Consider the following 25,229-nt stretch of genomic DNA (forward strand, 5'->3'; position numbering starts at 1 on the left):
CTGTTTGCAAAAGTCTCTGGCTCAAGTGCATTGAGCTTACAGACACCCACAGTGGGATGTATATGTGCAGAATGCATATTGAGGAACAACAGTTACTGTACAGGTAAGTGACTGTTTTCTATAAAAGCTACTGATCTAATGGGCTGTTTTTTTTCCCTTTATAAATATTAGAATGTTTCAGAACATATAGGGATATATTAATGTAATACACATAACAGCACTTGGCATAACAGCTTTACAGGCTGTTGCTCGCTTGGCTTTTAAAAAAAAACAAACTAGAACCACTCTTCTTATTTAGCCATTTGAGATTTGAGTTGATTGTTATTGATTCTTATTTCAGGGGGGCTTGTGGTGTTTTGGAGGAAATGGGCTTCCTTATTGCGAGACTTTGAGTAAAGTCCCTTCAGAGACAGTAGAACTCTTCTGTTTACAAGCTTTAGTGCAACATTCCAAGGTAATTCATGTATACAGCTATAATTGAACAGCTGTATCGATAAACTTTCCTTTCTGATCTTGCCTTTTGCATATGTGGGATGCAGGGGGAAGCTGCCTTCACAACCTTCCCAATATCGTTTCCTCCCCCAAACCGCTGAGGTACTGTTCACAGGATTGGAATCCACGTGTGAGTGGGGGTGGAGTGGGAGGTTTGTGGTGACTGTCCACAGGATCTATCATTGTCTCCCACTACAACCAGGGATATTCTCCTTCAGTGATGGAGATTCCCTTTTAAGGAGTTCCCCAGGGCATCTATGGCAAAGAGTTGGGGAGGTGCGTGGGGTAGCATGGATCTTTCAGTGTTGGTGGCAGGCCCTACAGTTCATTTCATGGTGGGACACACCCAGGGAATAGTCAGGGATAAACTTTGAGGCCCTTGTGAAGTATTCCTCTACTACTTTGTTGTTGTTCCGTCTTCTGACACCAGTGCCTCTACCCTGCATAGTGGTAACAGCTATCCAAGGCTGTACATGTCAACACCTCAGTGGAGGAGATACCAGTTATGTGGAGTCTGGGTATATTATAAGAATAACTTGCTTTATTAACACACGCACATCAGTCCTGGAACAGAGATGGTCATATAGGCAGTCCCTTCCTTCAGGAATATCAGCGCTTGTCTACACAGCAAAGCATGCCAGAAGGGTAAAGTGCACTAACACTTGATGTGTTCTAAAAGCTACTTAGTTCACATGAATGTAGCAGGGCCCACACCGGGCAATTAGAGTGTTTAACAAATCACACCCCTCTAGTGCATTTTGCCGGTGCCCTGTAGACCAGCCCTCAGTCTAAGACTAAGGTGGACTTTCCAGAGAGCAACTCTGTATTATGAATTAAATCTGATCAGAGACCAAGGCAGAGAGCAAACTCTCTTCCTGCTCGCAGTACAGCTCTTTCTCCCAAGGATCATTGCCTCTACATAGAATCTTGCATAACAAAAACTAACAACAATACAGCATGTCTTCCCAACATTGAACATTTACTTGCACACTAAGAAAAAGAAAGTGGAAGACTCACCTGGTGACACTCGCCATAACAATATTAATTGCACAAGAAAGACTGCAGGTAGAATATAGCTAAAATCAGAAGCTGAATAAATACATGTTGAAAAAAATCCACTAAGCTAAATTTATGGTAGGGAAGGGCAAAGAGCACAGTATTCAGCACTGTGATAGAAACTTTCATGTCACCAGCATCTATTCAACAGCAATGGTCCACAGTATGGCTCATAAATGTGCAGTCATCTGCCTACATTGATTTCTGTTGCTGCCATGAAGATCTGTAATGACAGAAGCACTATTTAGAATAATGTTACCTTTTTGAATGAAAAAGGATTATAAGAGAGTGTTCTAGCAGGTAGGTGTGCAGAATAAGTGGCCCCAGCTTACACGATGCTTTAGAAAAAGTGGGCAGTTGTGTTATGGAGAATTGTGGTCTTAGGATCTGATCCTGCAAAGTGTCAAGCACCCTTAGGTCCCATTAACTTCAGTGGGAGAAAAGTGGAAGTGCTCAACCCCTTCCCAATATTGGGCTGTCAAGTTGTAATGATTGTGCAGTTTGCATGCTAAAATTTTTGACTCCCTTTCTGAGTTCGTGGCATTCAATAAAAATAAGTATTTCATAGTTCTTATAATTTTTTAAATTGTTAAACTGAAAGATTTAAGCATAACATAAAAACAAATCCTAGATTAAGAATTTCTGCATATGATATGGATATAGTACTTAGTAGCTTTAATGGAGACTGTATGTATTGAGAGCTTCTCAGGAAGCTTTTGCAGATTTGGATGTTGGCACGACTTCCACTTAGTATCACTGAATTTACTGTAAAATGCTAGGTTTCTACTCATTGTGATAAAATTGAAGCAAATGGAGGTCTGCAGCTACTACAGAGGATATACCAGCTTCGTAACGATTCTGCGAAAATACAAAGGAACATAATTCGCATCATTGGAAATATGGCTTTGGATGAACGTCTTCATTCATCCATAGTACGTGCAGGTAAAAAGAATGTAAACTTAAGCAATCTTGATGCAATGTTTATGTTCTAAATTTGTAAGTGAATTTAGTACTTTTGTAAAATACATGGGATCAGTAGTGCTGGAGGCAGAAGTCCTATTCATTTACAGACCAAAGCAGCATGGTCAGTGTTACTGCAGACTTGTCTACTCTGTCCAGCCAATGTGCCTCATCCCTACAGTCAGAGTCATTAAATCATTGATGAAGGTTCAGAATTTGGGCTTAGTTCAGCTAAACATCAGAATTGGGATATTTTTATGAATCTCCTGGGGCTCCTCATCACAAACTCTATCTACCCAATAGTTCCTAGATTTCCTTACTGGCTGTGATTTCTTCTTGTAAGGAGGCCAAGTAGGTCTGTTCCTCTGCTGTCTGGAGTGAACAGGCCAATCCATCAATTTCCTCATTTTGAAGTAGATCTAGTAACTTCTACTTGATATTGCTGCTCTGCCTCTTTTAACAGGCTCTCTTTGGAGTTTGTGTCCCAGCATGCACCTGGGGATTGTGGAATTCTTTATGTTGTGAAATCCTTCCTTCTATTTCTGTGAGAATCCCTGCTCAATCCCCAGGGGCAGCTCTATTTTTTGCCACCCCAAGCACGGCAGTCAGGCGGCCTTCCTCGGCATTTCTGCAAGTGATCTGCTGGTCCTGCGCCTTCGGTGTGCCCGCTGCCAAAGCTGCGGGACCGGCAGACCTCCTGCAGAAACGCCGCCAAAATCTGCCTGACTGCTGCCCTCACCGCAACCGGCAGTCCGCCCCCTGCGGCTTGCCGCCCCAGGCATGCGCTTGCTGCGCTGGTGCCTGGAGCCGCCCCTGTCAATCCCTGAGAATGGAGAAAGAGATAGTCACAATCCTTTAATGCTCTCTGCAGCATACATTTCAAGGAATGTACTAAAATTTAAAGAGAACTCCATAGAAGAGCTACAGGGTCCTGGCAGTCCAGAACTGGGAAGAAGTGTACCTGTTTGTCCCCATAAAATGCTTACTAGGGTGGATTAGAAAAATGGGCCTGTGAGGCCACTGGTTCTGTCTTCCCATGTTAGGACTGCCAGCACAGGAAGGAGAGGAAAGGAAATGGTAGAAGTGGTATTGGCTCATGTTGGGCTCTCTGAGGGGGTGTGGGTATCCTTAGCTCAATGTTTTTTGACCCTTCAGAAAGGTTCAGTTTAAGTGATATTTTAAACAAACAATTTTTGCCATTTTTTTTTCAAAAACCCTTGTACGTGAGGATTAAGTATTAGAGACACCTTGGTCTATTTCTATTTTTATAATATAGAAAAGTGGAAAAAGGTTATTTGATGATGTTCTCTTAAGGCCTTTCATTTTTTCCAAACCTTTGAAATATATCCTACTTCTAAAATCAATTTACATTCCTATGTGTCTTTCATAATTTTCTTGTCATTTTTACTAATTCTGAAAAGTATTTGTTTTCAAACAGGTGACGTATGCAGCTCATCCATTCCTTCTCCTTATTTCTGCTGTGAATTACTAATCTTGAATTTGTGACATTTCAGTCATACTGCTGGTAACATACTATGCGACCATAGTCCCTGGGATCTGGACTTCACTGCAGAATCCAGCAGAAGGAGAAGCTGGGTTGGGCAGAAGAAAACTCTTATTTAGACTCCAGTATCTATACTTGGTGGGGGAATTCAGAATGATGCTGGCCAAGTAAATTGCATTTTCTCTCCTTTTTCAAGTTTGCCACCATAAGACAGTTCTTTCTTCAAAGTGTGCCCAGTTTTCCTCTATGAAGTTGGCTTTAAAGTAGTTGGTCTAAAAAATTTCTTTAGCCAATAGCAACTTGGGTTATGCAGGATTTTGTAGGTATGATTAACAAGCACGGTAACAGCCTCCTGATTTGACCTGTTTCCATTACTTCTCACCTCTTACTTTGCTTATCTTCCTGCTCTATTTCATTTCTCCCCACATGCACCCTATCTCCAAAGATCCATATTGAAATGCACAAAACCTTGATGGGACACAGTTAAAGAAGCAAAACTGCTTAAGAAAACCCCTCAATCCTCTAAGTGCAAAATTGTACTTCAGAAATTTCTTCTTTGTTCAGTAGACTCCAGTGTTCTCTCTTCACCCATAATAGGACTCTAGGGTATTGAAGTGGCTCATCTTGGACAGTTGTCTGTTTCTCTCTTCTTGCGTAAGGCTTTTATTTGAATTTCAGATGTTGGCTCCATATTTATTATATTTCTCTATCATATATTTAAATTCTGTGCTTTAAATGCTCTATTGGTTTTATCTCTTTGAATTTTAATGTGGGTGGAGTTTTATATCATTTTTCAAAATTATAATAGACGTACAAAAATATTTGAATTATTTTTGTTTTAAATACTTAAATATTTCATTCAAAATCTTGTCCTTCACATTTCTCAGTAATCTCTGCAGGTTCACAGAGGTGTCTAATAAGATTGGTTTTATTTTAGGAAATAGCTGTCCATCTTCGTTGTAAAGGCAGCTGAGATTGTATTTTAATCATGTTGGACAGCACTTTGAGAATGGCTTTATTAATACCATCACTTTAGTAACAGTACTTTATTTTTTTGTTGTAAATAGCATGGCTACGTTTAGGATCATAGAGACCAAGGTGTCTCTTATACTTAATCCTCACGTACAAGGGTTTTAAAAATTGGGACTGGACAGTGGTTGTACTCTCCTAATAAGCATCAGTTTGCAGACCCTCCATTTCATTCCTGGCTGCTAGCTGGTTAGCAGGGATAGCTGTCTCTTCTCTCTGTGGTCCACCCAGCCCTAACTTCTGGGGTCCTCTTCTTCCCTAATGGCTACTAAGGGTAGGTCTATACTTACCGCGCGGGTCGACGCGGAGAGTTCGACTTCTCGGAGTTCGAACTATCGCGTCTAATCAAGACGCGATAGTTCGAACTCCCCACGCGCTCCGGTCGACTCCGGAACTCCACCACTGCGAACGGCGGTGGCGGAGTCGACCTTGGAGCCGCGGATTTCAATCCCGCGGCGTCTGGACTGGTGAGTAGCCCGAACTAAGGTACTTCGACTTCAGCTACGCTATTCGCGTAGCTGAAGTCGCGTACCTTAGTTCGACCCCCCCCCCCCTTAGTGTAGACCAGGCCTAGGAGAGAGACTGTCTTTTCTCTACTCTTTCCTGGTTATTATTGTACTATGTTCTATGCCCCCATAGTACTATTGTACTATGCCCTCATTGGGACAGTAATAGGAAATGTGAACATCATAGTACCTTAACCTCTGTAATAAAAAATGCCAGTCTCTTTGCCCACTACAATTCACTTTGTCCTTTCTTCTCCCTTCCCATCAGATGTTGGAGGGCTCTTATTCTACTGGGCTACTGGGGAGGTACCATTTATTTTCTCTACCTTTCTCACATCTTGACTGCTTGAGGGATTTGGGGATTTACTCCCTTGCTCCTTTCCCCCTCCCTCTTCCTTTTGGGTGATGGGAGAAATTGAAGGGGGTACACACTCTTATTCTTGAGAGAGAGTGTTCTCTTGCTGCAGATCATAAACTGATCACCAGTTGGAGTCAGAAATTAATTGCATACCACGTCACTGTGGAATATTTTTGGCACAGTTCAGTGCATTACACAGGTGCTATCATCCAGCACTGGCTACAGTGTGAGGCAAGATACCTGGGTCGAAATAGGGTTTGTTCTAGCATTGCAATTCTTATGCTCCTACAATTATTTTGGCAAACATCATTTCAAACGAGAAAAGCCATTCTGCAATCATAGTTCAGATAATAGTTTCTTAGTAATTAACAGCCAACGAGAGATGTGTTTTGTTTTATTTTTAAACTAGGTTGGGTTTCCATACTTGCTGAAGCAATGAAGTCTCCTCATGTCATTCAGTCTTCACATGCATCCAGAGCCCTGGCTAATCTGGACAGAGAGACAGTGCAGGAAAAGTATCCAGATGGCGTATATGTTTTACATCCACAGTACCGTAGCAGGTAAAGACGAGGGTCCTTACTCTACCACATGCTACTTCTTTTATTATTCACTTACAAAAAACTTTGTGAAGGTGGAGTTAAAGTTGCTGCTGCACAGCAGTGCTGTCTGCTGTGCCTGTCCTTCTGGAATGTAGGACTTAAATATCTTAAACTCAAATGTTAAGGCACTAGGAAGTACTCAGTGAAAGTCTCGTCAGATCTCCCTGAAAAGAATGTGAGTGTTACAAGGAAAAACAAACACAAATTTACAAAAATTGGTATATGCACATTTAAGGTATTGCTTCACATGCAATTCAGCCCTGTTGGGATGCCAGCACCATGTCGATAATTGTTCTTTTGAAAGCAAGGAATATTTGGCAAAAATGCTGGAAACTAATTGCAGGAAATCCCGTAGAGTATTGTTAGTAAAACAATTAATTGTGCTTGTGCAGCTGGAAACGAGGAGAAGCAGGTGTCAACTAGCAGCAACTGCTCCTTATATTAATGCCATTGCACAGGCCACATGGAAGGTTCTGTTGGATTGTATGAATAGAAATCCTGATTTAGGATTGTAATTGGGCAAAGAGACTGGCATTTTTTATTACAGAGGGTAAGGTACTATGATGTTCCATTTCCTATTACCGTCCCTATGCGGGCATAGTTAAGATGGTGCTGTATATGAAGCATCATCTTAAAGGTACATTTAATTTTTGAGTTGCTCTTGCAAAATTTGTAGGGATTTTACTGTCTCCATGCATAGCAGTAAAATACTCTTTGGCCCACTTGGTGAGCAGCTCCTTTTGGGTACCAGAGATACCTCTATCCTTCAGTTTCTTGGGTGTAAATTGGAGTTAGCAAAGGGAAACTTTCTTATTGCAGCAGTGAGATTCAGCAATGAGCCTCAGGGTACTTCCCTCATTGGCTATGGGTTCCTCCCTCATTTAATATTCCTGCATATGTCTTGCAGGGTAAGTGGTATTGTCATGGGTTTAGGTTCCCCTTCCCGCCCCTTGTTCCTTAGTAAATCACATAATTGCATTACTCACAGTGTTCCGGCATGGTGAACATTCCATGGGAATTTCTCTGATCCTTGGATGCAGCATGAAGGGAATGGTGTTGGTTCAGTTTTCCAGCCATTTTATAAGTTGAAAATGTATCTGTTTGTGATCTATTGATGTGCCACTAACCCAGGGGTAGGCAACCTATGGCATGGGTGCCGAAGGCAGCATGCGAGCTGATTTTCAGTGGCACTCACACTGCCCGGGTCCTGTCCACCAGTTCGGGGGGCTCTGCATTTTAATTTAATTTTAAAAGAAGCTTCTTAAACATTTTAAAAAACTTATTTACTTTACATACAACAATAGTTTAGTTATTTATTATAGACTTAGAGAAAGAGACCTTCTAAAAACGTTAAAATGTATTACCAGCACATGAAACCTTAAATTAGAGTGAATAAATGAAGACTCGGCACAGCACTTCCGAAAGGTTGCTGACCCCTGCACTAGCCTCTTATCGGGTCTGCATACCTCCAATAGCAGCAGTCCTACTGCAGACAGCTTGGATTCATTTAATGTTATCCTGTATGGACCACTTGAACTCCCTCCCCTTTCCCTAGCCCACTGTATTCTGTGTGGTTCCTCAGTTTACATTTATTGTGTATACTACGCGTGATGATCTCCGTAACATAGATATAGTGTGCAGGTTTTATTTTTTAAAAAGCACTTTGGGGTGGTTCAGGATGAAATGGCTTATGTAAATGTTAATTTTAATGTATTAAAATATGTACCCTACTTCTTTTAAAAATTCTTTCCAATATCAGTCAGCCCATTAAAGCAGACGTCCTTTTTATTCATGGTCTTTTGGGAGCAGCATTTAAAACCTGGCGACAACAAGACATTAATCAGCCTTTGGATGTAAAGGCTTTCGAAGGGGAAGAGGTTTACAGTGAATGCTGGCCAAAGGTAGGGAGACAGTAATTAATTCCCATCAGATTATTGTTTCCTCTTCAATGAGCATTATGGAGAGGAAAATGGAAGAGACCTAGAGTCACACAACACACAGTCAACCTGTGGAACTCTTTGCCAGAGGATGTCATGAAAGCCAAGACTATAACAGGGTTAAAAAAAGAACAAGATAAGTTCATGGAGGATAGGTCCATCACTGGCTATTAGCCAGGATGTATAGGGATGGTGTCCCTAGCCTCTGTTTGCCAGAAGCTGGGAATGGGCGACGGGATGGATCACTTGATGATTACTTGTTCTGTTCATTCCCTCTGAAGCACCTGGCATTGGCCACTATCCAAAGACAGGATACTGGGCGAGAAGGACTATTGGTCTGACCCAGTATAGCCATTCTTACAATTTTAGCAACTGCCTGGTTTTAATCTAGATTACTTCTAATCAGATTCTGCAAGTAGCTCTTTCTTACTTACTAGTAAATGTTTGTCAACAAATTGCATTTCTGAACAGATTGTTCTTGGGTTGGGATTTCCCAGCTAATGTTAGCTCCTTTGATATAATTGTTTCCTCCAATAAAAGAGGACGCAGTATCCTCCACATCTCTTTCTATTATTCCTCTTAGATTGGGCTAGAATTTGGTTGCCTAGTAGATATCTGTTCACCCTCCTTGCCTTTTTTATTTGCTATTCAGAGACCAAAAAAAGTCCACAAAATTCCAGATTTTTTCACGTATACTATATTTTTTATAGAGAAACGGATTGCTGATTAACTAAAGCTTTGTAGTGTTTGCTGTTGAAGTTTTATCAGTGAATCAGTAACAAGAGCCTTAAAGAAATTTCGTTTGGTGTTGTGTATTTTATATCATAATGTAATTAGAAAAGTAACTCTGTAAAAATGGTAGTTCATGGTTCCATTTTCAATCTAATTGATTTTCCATGTCAGACAGGAGAGGGAGCCAGAAGCTTGAGTACCGATTCCAGCTCTGGCACTTACTCTCTCCCTTTGTGGCTTTGGGCGGTTTCCTTAATCTGCATGCCTGTTTTCCAGTCTATAAAAGAGTAAGAGCCAGTCTACACTGGCAGCGCGTTAACGTGCCTTGTGTGGTCGCAGCGCAGCTCTCCCAGCACTCTTAAAAAAAAAACAAAAAAAAAAACAAAAACCCACACCTCAAAGAGGGGCGAAGCTCCCAGTGCTGGGGCACTGTTTAAACTGGTGCTTTACGGCGCTGCAACTTGCTGCGCTCAGAGGGGTGTTTTTTCACACCCCTGAGCAAGAAAGTTGCAGTGCTGTTAATTGCCAGTGTAAATTGGCAAGCCCTAATTCTCATGTTTCAGAGTAGCAGCCGTGTTAGTCTGTATCCACAAAAAAGAACAGGAGTACTTGTGGCACCTTAGAGACTAACAAATTTATTTCAGCATGAGCTTTCGTGAGCTACAGCTCACTTCTTCGGATGCATACAATGGAACACACAGACAGGAGATATTTATACATACAGAGAACATGAAAAGGTGGAAGTATTCATACCAACAGGAAGAGTCTAATCAATTGAGATGAACTATCATCAGCAGGAGAAAAAAAAAACTTCTGAAGTGATAATAGAAGGTGTGAGGAGAACTTAACATAGGTAAATAGATTCAATTAGTGTAATGACCCAACCATTCCCAGTCTCTGTTTAAGCCAGACTCCAAAGAGAGACTGCTGAACTCGAATTAATATGCAAATTAGATACAATTAAGTTAGGCTTAAACAGAGTCCAGACTCCAAAGAGAGACTGCTGAACTCGAATTAATATGCAAATTAGATACAATTAAATTAGGCTTGAACAGAGACTGGGAATGGTTGGGTCATTACACTAATTGAATCTATTTCCCTATGTTAAGTTCTCCTCACACCTTCTATTATCACTTCAGAAGTTTTTTTTTCTCCTGCTGATGATAGCTCATCTCAATTGATTAGACTCTTCCTGTTGGTATGCATACGTCCACCTTTTCATGTTCTCTGTATGTATAAATATCTCCTGTCTGTGTGTTCCATTCTATGCATCCGAAGAAGTGAGCTGTAGCTCACGAAAGCTCATGCTGAAATAAATTTGTTAGTCTCTAAGGCCTGGTCTACACTAGGGGGTGGGGGGTCAATCTAAGGTACGCAACTTCAGCTACGTGAATAGCGTAGCTGAAGTCGAAGTACCTTAGCTCGAATTACTTACCCGTCCTCATGGGCGCGGGATCGATGTCCGTGGCTCCCCCGTCGACTCCGGTACTGCCACTCGCTCCGGTGGAGTTCCGGAGTTGACGGGATCGCGTTCGGGGTTCGATATATCGCGTCTAGATGAGACGCGATATATCGAACTCCGAGAAATCGATGGCTACCTGCCAATCCGGCGGGTAGTGAAGATGTACCCTAAAGTGCCACAAGTACTCCTGTTCTTTTTTGCCTAATTCTCATGCACCTCAAAGAGGTGTTATGAGGATGTTAATGGGCAGTCTTCATCCCTGATATTATCCACTGAAGTCAGCTTTGTGAAGCTTTGCAATTGTTTGTAAAGCACTTGAAAGATTAAAGAAAAGCTATAATTTTAAACTCAAAAGGTGATTTATTGAACTGCCAGTCCTGCAAACACAGCCTGAGATCTTTAAAGTCAAGTTGCCTGTTAAATCATTATCAATAATAATTGTTTCTGCAATCAGAATTTAGTGGACTCTTTTGTCAATAATGCCTGAGTCAAAACAGAATCCAGCTCACTCCCATAGCTTTGGTGTCTTTGTGATGTGCTAACAGTAGTAAAAACTGTTTTGTCATTTAAAGTAAGCACCTAAGACATAAAGGAACACCAGCAGCAAATATTTTCGGAAGGGTGGGTATCATTTTTACATTTCAGTCAGTTTTCTGTCCAAAACTGCACTTTACATTTAATAGGTTTTTTTTACTTTTCTTCTAATTAACTATCAGTCTTACAGCACATTGCTGGTCTTGATGTTGATGTATGAGAACCAACTGGTGTAGCGGAAATTCAAGTATGCTCCTTTGTTTTGATTTTATATTTTAGACCTGGCTAGCCTCAGACTGTCCTTCGCTTAGAATTGTATCTGTGGAGTATGACACCCACCTGAGTGATTGGAAAACAAAGTGCCCTATTGAGGACCACAGGTAACAAATGAAGTGCATGTAATTATGGGAGGAGAGAAAGCTATACTATTGATATATAGGATCCTATAGTCAGGAACAGATGATCTTATTTTTCCTGTCATGTGCTGCTGTGGAGGAGATTTTGGTTTGGAGAAATTTCTTACCACCTGTTCCTCAGCAACAGTGTGCACATTTGATTTCTCTACTGCCTGAGTAGGTGCTTGTGGTGTCTCTCTAAATTCTTGTGGTTCATTCAGCTTTGCATTAAGGAGAAATGTGTGAAGAACTCTAGAGACTGGCCTGAATAGATTCTTTGTGGGGTGGGGGATTTCTTAACTTCAGACAAACCATTCTCCAAATGCACTACAAACCAGTCTTCAGATTAAGACTCTATATGCCTAGTTTTGGCCTGGAGATCATTTTTATTCAAGAGTTATAAATCCCTGAAAAGACAGAGATACTATTCTGTGGCAGATAAAATATAATAGCTGTATAATAGTTTTGGACAGGAAGTAAAGGAGACCATATTCAGCTGAAACTCAAGTTAGTATTTGTCAGGACATGTTTGCCAAAAGTGTTGTGGGATCTTTATTGACCACAAGTGATGAGGATTTCTGTTATACGTCTCATTTGAACAGCAGCACCTCCAACTCAACAGGGTTTTCTAAAAGGAAAAATAGTAGAACAGATTAGGGGTATGTTCCAAAGCCCATTGAAGTCAACAGGAGTCTCTCCATTGACTTTAATGGACTTTGGAGGAAGCCCTAGGTCTCAATCCTACAAACGTTTATGCTTGAGCTCAGTTTGAAGCTGGTGAGTAGTCTCCAGGATATGACTAGGGGACTACTTCTGTGCTTAAAATTAAGTGTTTACCGGATCAGGGCCCAAAGGATTTATATTACATAGTAGGGGAAAACTTTCATCACAGTATAGAAAATTAGGGGGCACAATTCTTATTGTTTTCTCTCCCCACTCCTTGTTCCTTCTGTTTCTTGGTATTTAGCAAATTGATACAATTATTCCAATAAAGGAAGCATATGTAATCCACTCCAATAACCATCTCACGCACTTCTTTGAAATTAGTAGAAACAAAACAATACAGTTTAATAACAGCAAAAATACATGTAGACAGGTACTTCTGTTTCTTACTGTGTCCAACCAGAGTTATGGAAGTGGAAAGGAGTTAGAAAAAGGAAAAAAATATATTTCTCAATGTGTATTATAGTAATTTTTGTCCTCAGAATAAAGATCCTCTGTATTTGATTATTTTGCAGTTCCATATGGGTGCTGAAAAATAAAAGGTCTGAAGGAGGATTCCTTAAGAGTATCAAGAAAGATGCAGCAGTAGAATCATACCCCTTGCATTATTATTCATAGATACGCTAACTGACCTTTTAAAAGGGAGCTTATAGTACTGTCATTTAAAGTGTCATGGACACGTGGGACAACAGTCCCACGGAGCTGTGAAATCCCACATGCCATTTTGGACTTGATTCTCAGAAGGAGCAAATCCCTGCAGCTGTCTTAAAGGTTTAGTTCAGTTGAAAAGACACATTTGAATCTCTTTTCACAGGTACTATAACAGAGTGATCTTTAACATCCATTCTGAGAATTGATTGTACAAGGCTTTTTAAATATGGCTGTTTAGATTTTTGCACTGTAATATTGCAGTATCCTGATATTTCTGCTGCTCATTCAATTCTCTGAGTTCTCATCTTGTCCTGTGGTCCTCTATGTTCAACTTTACTTCTGCTGTGAGGAAGGGAGGTGATATGGTTCAAAGCATGGGACTGGGAATCAGTAGATGTTCCTGCTCTGCTACAGACTTGTTGACCTTTGGCAAATCATTTACCTTTTCTGTACCTCAACTTCTCCATCTTCAAAATGGAGACGATTATGCTTTACCACTCTTAACTCTGAGATTATTGGCTGGAAGGTGTAATAGAAGAACAAAGTATCAGTAGGTATTATTTTAGAAATTATAGGTAGATCACAGACATATTTGTTCAGAGCCCTGGATTCAGCTTGAACATTATCAGTGCATTGCTCCATACTTTAAGCCCAATTTAGCAAAGTATTTGCTTGTCAGACACTGTTTGCTTTACAAGAGAATAGAATTCATTACACTCTGATGCTTTGAAAAGAAAAATATTTTTATATGGACACCAAGCTGTTTAAAATCCCAAAGCATAACGAGACATTTCAAGCTAATCCTAAATCCCAAAACTACAGGAAAACGCCAGTGCTTCTAGAAAATATTAGTTATCTCTGTTCCTGAGCTCCTGTTGTTCCTAGTGGGCCCAGTCCTACAAGGTGTTTGGTGTCCTCAGTTCCCAATGAAGTTGATAATAGCTGATTGTGTTCAGTAACTTGCATGATCAGGTCCAACATGAGTTATCTACCTAAATCCCTTTTCATAATACTAATGTACTGAAACTCCACTCCAGCATGAGACTGCCCTTTAATATGTTTGCCTTCTGCTTTGCATCTCTCTTTTTCTTCTGCAGGAAATCTATTGCTTATAGGAGCAATGAGCTTCTTACCAAGCTTCGAGCTGCTGGTGTTGGAGACAGACCTCTGGTATGGGTATCACATAGCATGGGGGGTAAGTACTTTGCTTATGCTGTACAGATCAGCTATGTATTATTGGCCATTATGCTTTAAAATGAATAGCTAAATTAGCCTGAAAAGACGGTTACTCACCGTTGTAACTGTTGTTCTTCGAGATGTGTTGCTCCTATCCATTCCAGACCCGCCCTCCTTCCCCACTGTCGGAGTAGCCGGCAAGAAGGAACTGAGGAGCGGACGGGTCGGCTGGGGTATATATTTGGCGCTATAGCGGCGCCACTCCAGGGGGCACCCAGCCGACCCACCGAGTGTTGCTAGGGTAAAAATCTTCCGACGAGCCATGCACGCGGCGCGCGCACACCTAACTGGAATGGATAGGAGCAACACATCTCGAAGAACAACAGTTACAACAGTGAGTAACCGTCTTTTCTTCTTCGAGTGATTGCTCCTATGCATTCCAGTTAGGTGATTCCCAAGCCTTACCTAGGCGGTGGGGTCGGAGTGAGACGTGGCAGAGTGTAAGACTGCTGAGCCGAAGGCTGCATCGTCTCTAGATTGTTGCACCAACGCATAGTGGGCAGCAAAAGTGTGGACCGAAGACCAGGTAGCTGCCCGACAGATGTCCTGGATGGGGACACGGGCCAGGAAGGCGGCAGAAGAAGCTTGCGCTCTCGTAGAGTGAGCGGTGAGACGGCTAGCTGGCACGTGAGCAAGCTCGTAGCATGTCCGGATACATGCCGTCACCCAGGAGGAGATCCTCTGAGAGGAGACCGGCTTGCCCTTCATGCGATCGGCAACCGCTACAAATAGCTGGGGCGAACGCCGGAAGGGTTTTGTTCGCTCTATGTAAAACGCGAGGGCCCTGTGGACGTCGAGGCTGTGAAGCTGTTGTTCACGACGTGAGGCGTGCGGCTTCGGGAAAAAAACCGGGAGGAAAATGTCCTGGTTCACATGGAAGGCGGACACCACCTTAGGGAGGAAGGCCGGGTGTGGCCGAAGCTGTACCTTGTCTCCATGGAAGATGGTATACGGTGGACCAGCCGTTAGGGCGTGACGCTCGGAAACTCGTCTTGCTGTTGTTATAGTGACGAGAGAGGCCGTTTTCCATGACAAATAGAGAAGGGAACACGTGGCCAGGGGCTCAAAGGGGGCTCCCATAAGCTTGGCTAGAACTAAGTTCAAATACCAGGAAGGTGTAGGACGCCGTATCGGCGGGTACAAGCGATCTAGTCCCTTAAGGAAGCGGGAAACCATCTGATTGGAAAAGATGGACCGTTCTCCTACGCCAGGTCGAAAGGCGGAAATGGCCGCCAGGTGCACCTTCAAGGAGGAGACCGCGAGACCTTGCTCCTTGAGAGACCAGAGGTAGTCCAGGATCGTAGGAATAGGGACTGCAAAAGGATTGAGACCCTTCTGATCGCACCAGAGTGCGAAACGCTTCCATTTCGCGAGGTAGGTCGATCGAGTGGAAGGCTTCCTGCTTTCCATCAGGACTTGCTGCACCGCCGCAGAGCCGTCACACTCCGCTCGTGTCAGCCACGTAGGAACCAAGCTGGAGGGACTGCAGGTCTGGGTGGCGAAGCCTGCCGAAGTCCTGTGTTATCAGATCCGGACATAAGGGGAGAGGAATGGGATCCTGTACCAAGAGCTCGAGCAGCAGGGTGTACCAGTGCTGTCTCGGCCAGGCCGGAGCGACGAGTATGAGGTGGGTCCTGTCCCTCCGGAGCTTGAGTAGCACCCGGTGTACGAGGGGGAATGGAGGGAAGGCATACAGCAGGTGACCTGTCCAGGGGCGGAGGAATGCGTCCGATAGGGAGCCCTGGGAGCAACCCTGGTAAGAGCAGAACTGGTGACATTTCCTGTTCTCTTTGGAGGCAAACAGGTCTATTTGGGGAACACCCCACCTCTGGAAAACTGTGTGGATAACATCTGGGCGAATCGACCACTCGTGGGAGAGGAATGACCTGCTGAGATGGTTGGCCAACGTGTTCTGCACTCCTGGAAGAAACGATGCTACCAGGTGAATAGAGTGGGTTATACAGAAGTCCCAAAGGTGCATCGCTTCCGTGCAAAGCAGGGAGGAACGAGCCCCCCCCGTGTGTTGACGTAAAACATCGCCGTCGTGTTGTCCGTGAAAACGCCCACGCAGCGCCCTTGGAGATGGGCGTGGAAGGTTTGACACGCCAAGCGAATCGCCCGCAGCTCCCTGACATTGATATGAAGGGAGAGCTCTTGGGGCGACCAGAGACCCTGGATGTGCAGGTTGTCGAGGTGTGCACCCCATCCCAATGCCGAAGCATCCATGGTCAGTGTAACAGATGGGTGGGGTAGGCGGAATGGAACTCCAGCACACACTACCTCCGGGTTCAGCCACCAGTTGAGCGGTTTGAAGGTTTATCTCGGGACTGTGACCACCATATCTATGGGGTCGCGGTGCGGGCGGTACACCGACGCCAGCCAAGTTTGAAAGGAGCGAAGACGCAGCCTCACGTACATGGCCACGAATGTGCATGCCGCCATGTGGCCGAGGAGGCGGAGGCAGGACCGCACCGTCGTTGTCGGAAAGGACTGTAGGTCTTGGACAAGGGAAGCCAAAGTCTGGTGCCAAGATAGAGGGAGGCAGGCCCTGGCTAAATTGGAATCCAGGACCGCACCTATGAACTCCACTCGTTGTGTTGGAGCTAAGGTGGACTTTTCGGTGTTGATCATAAGGCCTAGCCGTTGGAACAGGCCTAGGATCTCGGCCATTTGACGTGTTACAAGTTGGCGGGAAGATCTGTGGATCAGCCAGTCGTCGAGATACGGGTAAAAATGTATGCGACGACGGTGAAGGGCCGCAGCCACCACTGCCATGCACTTGGTGAAGACCCTCGGTGCCGTGGAGAGGCCGAAGGGGAGCACCGTAAACTGGTAGTGCATAGTGTTGATGACGAAGCGCAGATAGCGTCGATGAGGGGGGTAAATTGCGATATGAAAGTATGCGTCCCTCATGTCGAGGGCGGCAAACCAGTCTCCCGGATCCAGGGAGGGGATAATGGTCCCCAGGGTTACCATGCGGAACTTGAGCTTGACCAGATATCTGTTGAGCTCTCGGAGGTCGAGGATTGGTCGCAGATCTCCCTTCGCCTTGGGGATCAGGAAATAATGGGAGTAAAATCCCCTGCCTCGCATGCCTTCCGGCACCTCCTCTATGGCACCCAAACTCAACAGAGTCTTGACCTCTTGTAAGAGGAACTGCTCGTGAGAGGGGTCCCTGAAGAGGGACAGGGAGGGTGCGAAACAAATTGGAGTCGGTAACCAAACTGCACCGTGCGGAGCACCCAGCTGTCTGTTGTTATGTGGGACCACGCCGGCAGGAAGTGGGAAAGATGGTTGGAAAATAATGGGGAAGGATCCGGTAAATGGACTGGTGGGCCGCCCTCGGGCATCCCCTCAAAAGTTTTGTTTAGGTCCCGGGGGGGGGCTTGGAGGGCGCTTGGGGCTGATTCCCCCGGTTGCCCGACAGTCTACGCCGATTCACCCTGCCTCTGCGCCTGTTATCGGGGCGCGGCCTGGTCTGGTTGAACGGGCGGTATGGTTGTGCCCTGAAGGGTCTCCGCTGGGTAACCGACCTGTGCATGCTCAGGGAGCGGATAGTGACTCGACCATCTTTGAGGGTCTGCAGCCTTGAGTCCGTTTTCTCGGAAAACAGACCCTTGGTGTCAAACGGTAAGTCCTGTATAGTATGTTGGACTTCCGGTGGTAACGTGGAGGCCTGCAGCCATGAAATCCTCCTCATGGTCACCCCAGAGGCCAAGGTCCTGGCTCCTGAATCCGCGGAGTCCAGAGAGGCTTGGAGTGCCAATCGGGAGGCTTTCTTACCCTCCTCAATAAGGGCCTTGAATTCAGGGCGGGAGTCTGAGGGTACCAGCTCAGTGAACTTTGAGAGAGACAGCAAGGTGTCATGGGTGTATCTACTGAGGAGAGCCTGCTGGTTGGCAATCCTCAGTTGGAGACCACCGGCTGAATAGACCTTCCGTCCCAAAAGATCCATGCGCTGTGCCTCTTTAGATTTTGGCGCTGGAGCTGGTTGTCCATGGCACTCACGGTCATTAACGGACTGCACGACCAGCGAGTCTGGAGCTGGGTGCGTATAGAGATACTCATAGCCTCTGGAGGGGACCGAGTACTTCCTTTCCACCCCCTGAGCAGTGGGAGGGGTGGAAGCCGGCGACTGCCAAATAGTATCTGCATTTCGCTGTATCGTGCGAATAAAGGGCAAAGCCACCCGAAGAGGCGCCTCAGCCCCGATTATGCTGACCACAGGGTCGTCATCCTCTGCCACCTCCTCAACGGGCAGGTTAATGTTTTGTGCCACGCGTCAAAGCAGGTCCTGGTGGGTGCGGAGGTCAATCGGGGGAGGGCCCGATGACTACGCACCCGCCACCGCCTCATCTGGAGAGGAAGACGATGACAGGCCTGGGACTAGGGTGTCCGGTGGTGGCTCGTCAATGTGCTGCGGAGCCTCCGCGATCGGGGGATGCTCGGCAACAACAGGTGGCTGAGGTTCCTCTACCAACAACGAGGGAGGAGGTCTGCTGACCGTAGCCTCAGGCGCCCTGTGGACGGAAGTACTGGGGCCCTGAGAGGGGGGTACCCCTTGCGCCTCATGATAGGCCCATGGGGTCCAGAAGCCCCATTGGGGGGGAGCCTGGTCCTGGCCTTGAGGATCAGTGCGTGGATCGGCTACACTGTCCGCTTGCGAGGAGACAGACGGCTGACGCGAAGGCCATGGCGGGGCGGAGACACTGTGGGATTGCGCCATTGACGCCGCCAGTCCATCCCTGGACGGTACCGGGGAACGGTACCGGTCGTCACGGTGCCGGGAGCGAGATCGGGACCATCGACCGTTCCGGTGCCGGGAGGTCGACCTGGATCTCGATTCTCGGCGGTGGGAGCGGCTGTGGGAGTGGTACCGAGATCTGGATCTGTGTCGATACCGCCGGTCAGGAGAGCGGGACTGGGATCGTCTCCGGGAGTGCAACCGGTACCGCGATGGCGAGCAGTACCGGGACTGCGACCGGCGCCGAGATCTGAATCGGCGTGGAGGAGAGCGTCTCCGGGACCGGGACCTGGAGTACCGTCTCTCTCGTTCGTCAGGGGAAGGAGGCCGCATGATAGCTGGCTTTCCCACTGACTTCACAGCCCGCACCGGCGGTGCCGGGGGCTGGATACGCTGTGGCTCGGTGAGCGCTATCAGCTCTCTCGCCGTCGAAAAAGTTTTGGGCGTCGACGGGAGAGGCAGCTCGACCACGGTTTGCACTGGGGAGCAAGGTGGTACCGGACTCAACGGCTCTTGCGGTGCCGGAGTCGACGGTACAGCGCCCGTCTTGGGCACCAGCGGAGTCGGTGCCGGAGGTGTCGGTGCCGGTGGTTGGGCCCGTGGACCTGGTGCAGATGCCTTGGCGGCCCTCTGCGCCGGCTTACGCTTCCTCGCAGGAGAGAGGGAACGGTGCCGGGACGCCGGTGCCGGTTGCTGGTTTTTCAGTCTCGGTACCGGACCGGCCAGGAACCGCTGGGGCGCTCCGTACTGAAGAGGACTGTGGAGCGGCTGAGGTCGGCACCGCAGGGCTAAGTGCTGACTCCATCAAGAGCTGCTTTAATCGAAAGTCTCGCTCTTTCTTTGTCCGCGGCTTAAAAGACTTGCAAATAGGACACTTATCTGCACGATGAGACTCTCCTAAGCACCGCAGGCAGGAGGTGTGAGGGTCTCCTATCGACATGGGCCGCTGACAGGCCGAGCAGGGCTTGAATCCCGGTGCCTTGGGCATGAGCCCGCACCGGATCGGGAAAAGAAGGGCTAGGCCCCCCAATTTCCCCTAACTAACTAACTAGTGAACTAATCTAACTATTTTAAGAACTATATACAATAATTACAACGAAGAAATCAGAGAGAAGCTAGGGCTGTGGAGGTCAAAGGAGCACTCCACCGTTCCAACGACTGTCACGGGTGGTAAGAAGGAACTGAGGAGCGGACGGGTTGGCTGGGGTATATATTCGGCACTATTGCGGCGCCACTCCAGGGGGCGCCCAGTCGACCCACCGAGTGTTGCTAGGGTAAAAATCTTCCGACGAGCCGTGCACGTGGCGCGCGCACACTTAACTGGAATGCATAGGAGCAATCACTCGAAGAAGAACAACCACATTTCAGATCAAACTTGATCACCCCACAAGTTTGCAAAATGTGGTCTGAAAAATAGAAAACTTTATTAACTATACTGCATTGCATAAACAATTTATTAATGAACTATATTGTTATCTCTTTGTACTATGTTGGGGAAGGGCACAGAATCAATGAATGATTTAGCTGAGATTGTAATTGGGAACCTGGTGGCTAAATTGTCTCCATGATGGATCTTTAGTGAACATCACTGGTAGAGTTTAAAGGAAACCCAAGTAAGTTTGGAATATTGGATTTGACACCAAATAGTAACAGTTTACATTTCCTGCCTCATTATAGTTTTCTACTTTTACATATTTTTCAAAGTAGAAGAGTAGACCTAATTAGTTGAGGAAAGAATATGATGGTCTGATTTGTATGTATTGTAATATGAACATTATTCTCGCAGTTATTTAGTTCCCTGTATAAATTAATATTTTTGTTGCCAGGTCTCCTAGTTAAAAAGATGTTGGTGGATGCTTCCAAGAACCCAGAAATGGATAAAATTGTAAACAACACCCGAGGAATCATATTTTATAGTGTACCTCACCATGGCTCCCAGCTGGCTGAATACTCAATGAATGCTAGATATCTTCTCTTTCCTTCTGTGGAGGTTAAGGAACTCAGCACAGGTATGCTCACTTTGTAACCACTTAGCATAAGAGTTTATCTGTTTATGATTTTTGTCACTCCATCTGAAAATGCAAGATAAAAACAGCAAAACCCCTTTTTATCTTTCTACGGCTGTCAGTTAAATTGACAGAATAACTGCTGTACTTAACTGTTTGTAGAAGAGGATAAAGCTGTGGGCAAGTTTACATAAAAGTCTCGGCTGTTCAGAAATGTAATAATGTAGTATGTGACTCCTCTGTAGCATACCTTGTAATCAAATCCCAGGCTATGTAGGATTAAATGACAAAGTTAGCGTGGCATAGTCTAGGCTGCTGTCAAACCCCTGAAAACAGGGTCTTACGATGGATGTGCTACTGTTTTTACTGGAGTTATAATTTTGCCAAAGCATTTCTTTACAAGATAAAATATTGTAGATAAGTTTTTATTTTCTGAAAATGAGTTAACACAATTTACACAATATACAGTATTTCTTTTTCTCCTTCTTTAGATTCTCCTGCCCTTAAAGAACTGAATGATGATTTTCTTTCATTTGCCAAGGATAAGAAATTTCCAGTCTTGAGTTTTGCAGAAACCTTACCAACGCATATAGGTAGCATGATAAAACTTCATGTGGTACCTGTGGACTCAGCCAGTATGTCAATTAGCTATTTACTTTTTTCGCATATTGATGTAGGAGGATAGGCAATGCAGATACAGTAATAGAAATATCTGAAAAGATAAATAAATAGGAGATATTGTATGAAAAACCATTGATGGTTCCTTTTGTTTAAACTTTTGACCAGATTTTGACCTTGGATACATTTCTAAGTACAAACATGTAACCCTCCTATTGAAATCAGTGAGAGTGCAGTGCAAATCTGAGCATATTACTTATAGAGCAGTGTGGCAAAGGTTGTTCTTATGCATCTAACAGGGTTCTCTCCTTATTTTTTAAAGGTGGGGGAAATCATTGCACACAAACTCTTACAGTAGAGACCTCATGGTGTTCACATGGCCAACATTCTCCATTTGGTTCAATGCTCAGTCTCTCACACAAACCCACTACACTACTACAGCATCCTTTTGGATGACCAAATATGGAAAACTTCAGGCAAAACAAAGAATTGCTCAGAAAGTTGTTAACATAATGCACATGGTGTTAGAAGAGAAGACTCAGCATAACCTTAACTAGAACTTTCACTAAAGCGATCAGGATTAGCTATCAGGAATACCCAAACACCATGATTAGTCTCAGTGTAACTAAATTTGCTGGGAGTAGGGCACCTATATTATGCATTTAAGTGATGGGTTTTTGCATTCCCGGGGACATTCTTTATACCATGTTTGAGGTCCAATCCAGCCCAGTTTTAAATTCTAAAATCACATTTTTTCTAAAAGAGTTAATTAAATTATGGATGAATTTAATTATGAGTAGAAACCTTCTGCGGTCTTTAGACTTCTTCAAAATGCAAATATTTTGACTTCAATAGGGACAGGATTTAACCCAATGACAAAACTCCCATTGAGTTTAATAGGCAGGATTTCAATCTTTGACTTTATTCAGTAGATAAAGCATATGTTTGTAATGTTCTCCTTATTGAGTAAGCTGGGTGCCAGTGACTAGTCAATAAGGGAAAATTATATGGGAAGGAAGTAGTTTTCTAAAGCCCTGATCCTTCAAAGGGATCCATATGGGCAGACACTTACATATTTGTGAATCCCACTGAAGTCAGTGGAACTCCGCTCGGTTTAAGGGTCTGCCCAAGTGGATCCCTTTGTAGAATCAGTCTAAAGCTGCATCTATTTATGCAATATGTCACTGTGTTGATAATGCTTTCAGCACATTTAAAAACAACCTAGTGTAAGACAAAATGAATAAATAGCAGCTATGGAGGGGTTGGGTTTGGGTGACTTTAATTGTTAATGTAAGAGCTTTTTCTTAATCTACACTATTTTGTTTTTTTTTCCTCCTCCAGATTTAGGCATAGGAGACCTCATTCCAGTGGAGGTTAATCATCTGAATATTTGCAAGCCAAAGAAAAAAGATACTTTTCTATACCAATGTACTGTAAAGTTTATTCAAGATGCTTTAGCAAGAGAACTGGGAAGTTGAGTTTTTACCATCCTTGCTTGCTTCTCTCTCCCATTTGGTGTAATGCAACAAAGTCTTTCCACTAAAACTGTTGGCAGGCATCCAGAACTATAGACACGATATTAATAATAAAATCACCTGTCCAGGTGGCTTTGAATATATCTTCTGCTTGGAAATCTACATTGTCTGTGTCTGAAATGCATTCAAAATATATACAAACAACCAGAGCCCTAGAAATCTGGTAATAAAAGGTGAAAGTCTGATGTGATTCACTTTGACTTGTTGACTACATGTATGTAATTCCTCTGATGATTTGACCAGTAGGCAATGAGAATGCAGTGGAGGAAAGGCTTCAGGTATCCTGTAGCTACTCTTCTGGAGCAGCATGGATGGGCTATGAAGGGTGTCCCATGGTTCACTTCTTAGCCAAGAAAGGTTGCTGTGATTGAGATGAATGTACATATATGGTACACTAAGGACCAAAAACAATAAACCCAAATGACGATCTGTTTCTATAATAACGTAGGGAAACAAATGGCTGTCTAAAAGTACACATCTGCTATTCATGTTTAGGCGTTTGAAACCTATTAAGAACACGTGAATGATTCAAGATATTGTTTTGATTGATGGACCAGTTTATGCTGCTTGCCTTTCTGTTTAATAGGCCCAGACATTCTTCTAGTTTAATTCACTTCTTACCAGTTGGCATCAATTGATAGCACTCCTGTTTCCTGCATTTGTTATGTGAGAAAGAGACGCATCACCTAATCTTTTGATCTCTGGTATGGTATCCTATGTAAAGGAGACAGTGGCAGTTTAATTTAGTTTTAAGCAAAAAGATAAATACATTCTTGTGCTGTTCCATTTTAATTATGTCAGCGTTGGGCTTCAAGATCATAGAAGAAGAGCCCTGGTGTGAGAAATTTTTTACCTAGTTCTCTGCCCTGTCATACACAAGATCTGGGTAGGGGACCTTTGTGCTGATTTCTTGTTGCCTACTTTGGGAGTGCTGAAAAGGCAGGACACTTAACTCTTGGCGGGAGTGGTGCCTGTCGCTCAATAGGAAGCTCTCAGCTGATTTAAGAATGCTGTTGATGAGGCTCCAATAGAGGGACACTTGTGTAGTCCTTCACAGGAAAGATGGTGGCTATGATATGAGGCTTTGGAATTTGCAGGGGAGGGGGCAGGAGGCTAAGGCAGAAAACATAAAGGAGTTCCCAGGGCTCCATCAGGGCATTTTATATTTGTGGGGGCCTAAGCTAACTTATTGCTGTACGTGGAGGAAAAACATCAACAGTTTCTTAAATAATTATGTGGAGTGTTTCACTGTATTATTATTATTATTATTTGCTAAGGCCCAGGATGATCTGGTTAACAGCACTGATGAGAGAGAAATATTTTGTAGAACAAGGGTAGCAGTGTTCAGCCACCTTTCTTAAAGCCTTAAATGAGTCCAAACCTAATTAAGAGCAGCTTAGTTATGGGCTTGATTTAGCAAAGGACTAATACTGATCTAGTGGCCAAAAAATGTTGATGTCCACAGCCACAGAATCCCTGATAGACTATCTGGCCTTCACTGTCACCCATGCAAATCACCTTAATAGTCCTGGATTTTCCTAGCTAGCCATTTATCAACTAAGGCCTTTGTTGATGATGATAGGGGAACCACTGGAAACGGTTTCAGGACTTCTTTAATGTGATTGTACAACGATGATGGTAAAAAGCACAATAAGATGACATGAAGCTCAGAAGTCCCACAGTAGCTTGTATTGGTGGTGGTTTAGAATACTGAGACCACCCCTACTAGTCCAACCCTAGAGCGCTCTCATGTAGGATGACCAGTGCTGGGAAATACAGAATCCAGAGCAGTACTGAAGGCCAGGCATGCTTTCTTTTGGATCAAACCACATGCAAGAATTTTGGCTGCCACTATTTCAGACTGAAAATATAGTTTGGGACTATAGTAATTTTAAAAACAGTTTATCCTACTTCTGCTGTGCTCAAATATAGGAGAACCCTGTTTAACAGGTGGAACAGGATGTATGGAATTTATCGGGATTCACAGGGTTTTGGATAAGCTGAGAACTTTGCATTGTAAAACATGCAAATAGGGTGATGCAAACCATTTTTGAGTAAAAAGACATTTTTTGGCTAACGGAGTCAGATCAACCAGAGTCTTTTGTAATGCCTTGTACAATAAATCTGTCTGTATGAGCTACAGTAACTGGAA

General features: G+C 44.3%; 1 protein-coding gene across 2 annotated transcripts in view; it reads left to right on the forward strand.

Annotated features, from left to right (window-relative positions):
* The window catches only part of SERAC1 (serine active site containing 1), a 58,470-nt gene extending 33,241 nt beyond the window's left edge, over positions 1-25,229 (forward strand). For both annotated transcript variants that reach the window (XM_039531772.1, XM_039531773.1), the window contains exons 9-17: positions 341-454; positions 2,328-2,490; positions 6,315-6,465; positions 8,264-8,405; positions 11,449-11,549; positions 14,036-14,133; positions 20,745-20,927; positions 21,416-21,559; positions 22,884-25,229. In XM_039531772.1, the coding sequence (XP_039387706.1) occupies positions 341-454; positions 2,328-2,490; positions 6,315-6,465; positions 8,264-8,405; positions 11,449-11,549; positions 14,036-14,133; positions 20,745-20,927; positions 21,416-21,559; positions 22,884-23,020 (1,233 nt within the window). In that variant the 3' untranslated portion in view covers positions 23,021-25,229. The remainder of the gene's footprint in view (positions 1-340; positions 455-2,327; positions 2,491-6,314; positions 6,466-8,263; positions 8,406-11,448; positions 11,550-14,035; positions 14,134-20,744; positions 20,928-21,415; positions 21,560-22,883) is intronic.

Source organism: Mauremys reevesii, linkage group 3 (assembly GCF_016161935.1).
Source record: "Mauremys reevesii isolate NIE-2019 linkage group 3, ASM1616193v1, whole genome shotgun sequence".
Lineage (NCBI taxonomy): Eukaryota > Metazoa > Chordata > Testudines > Geoemydidae > Mauremys > Mauremys reevesii.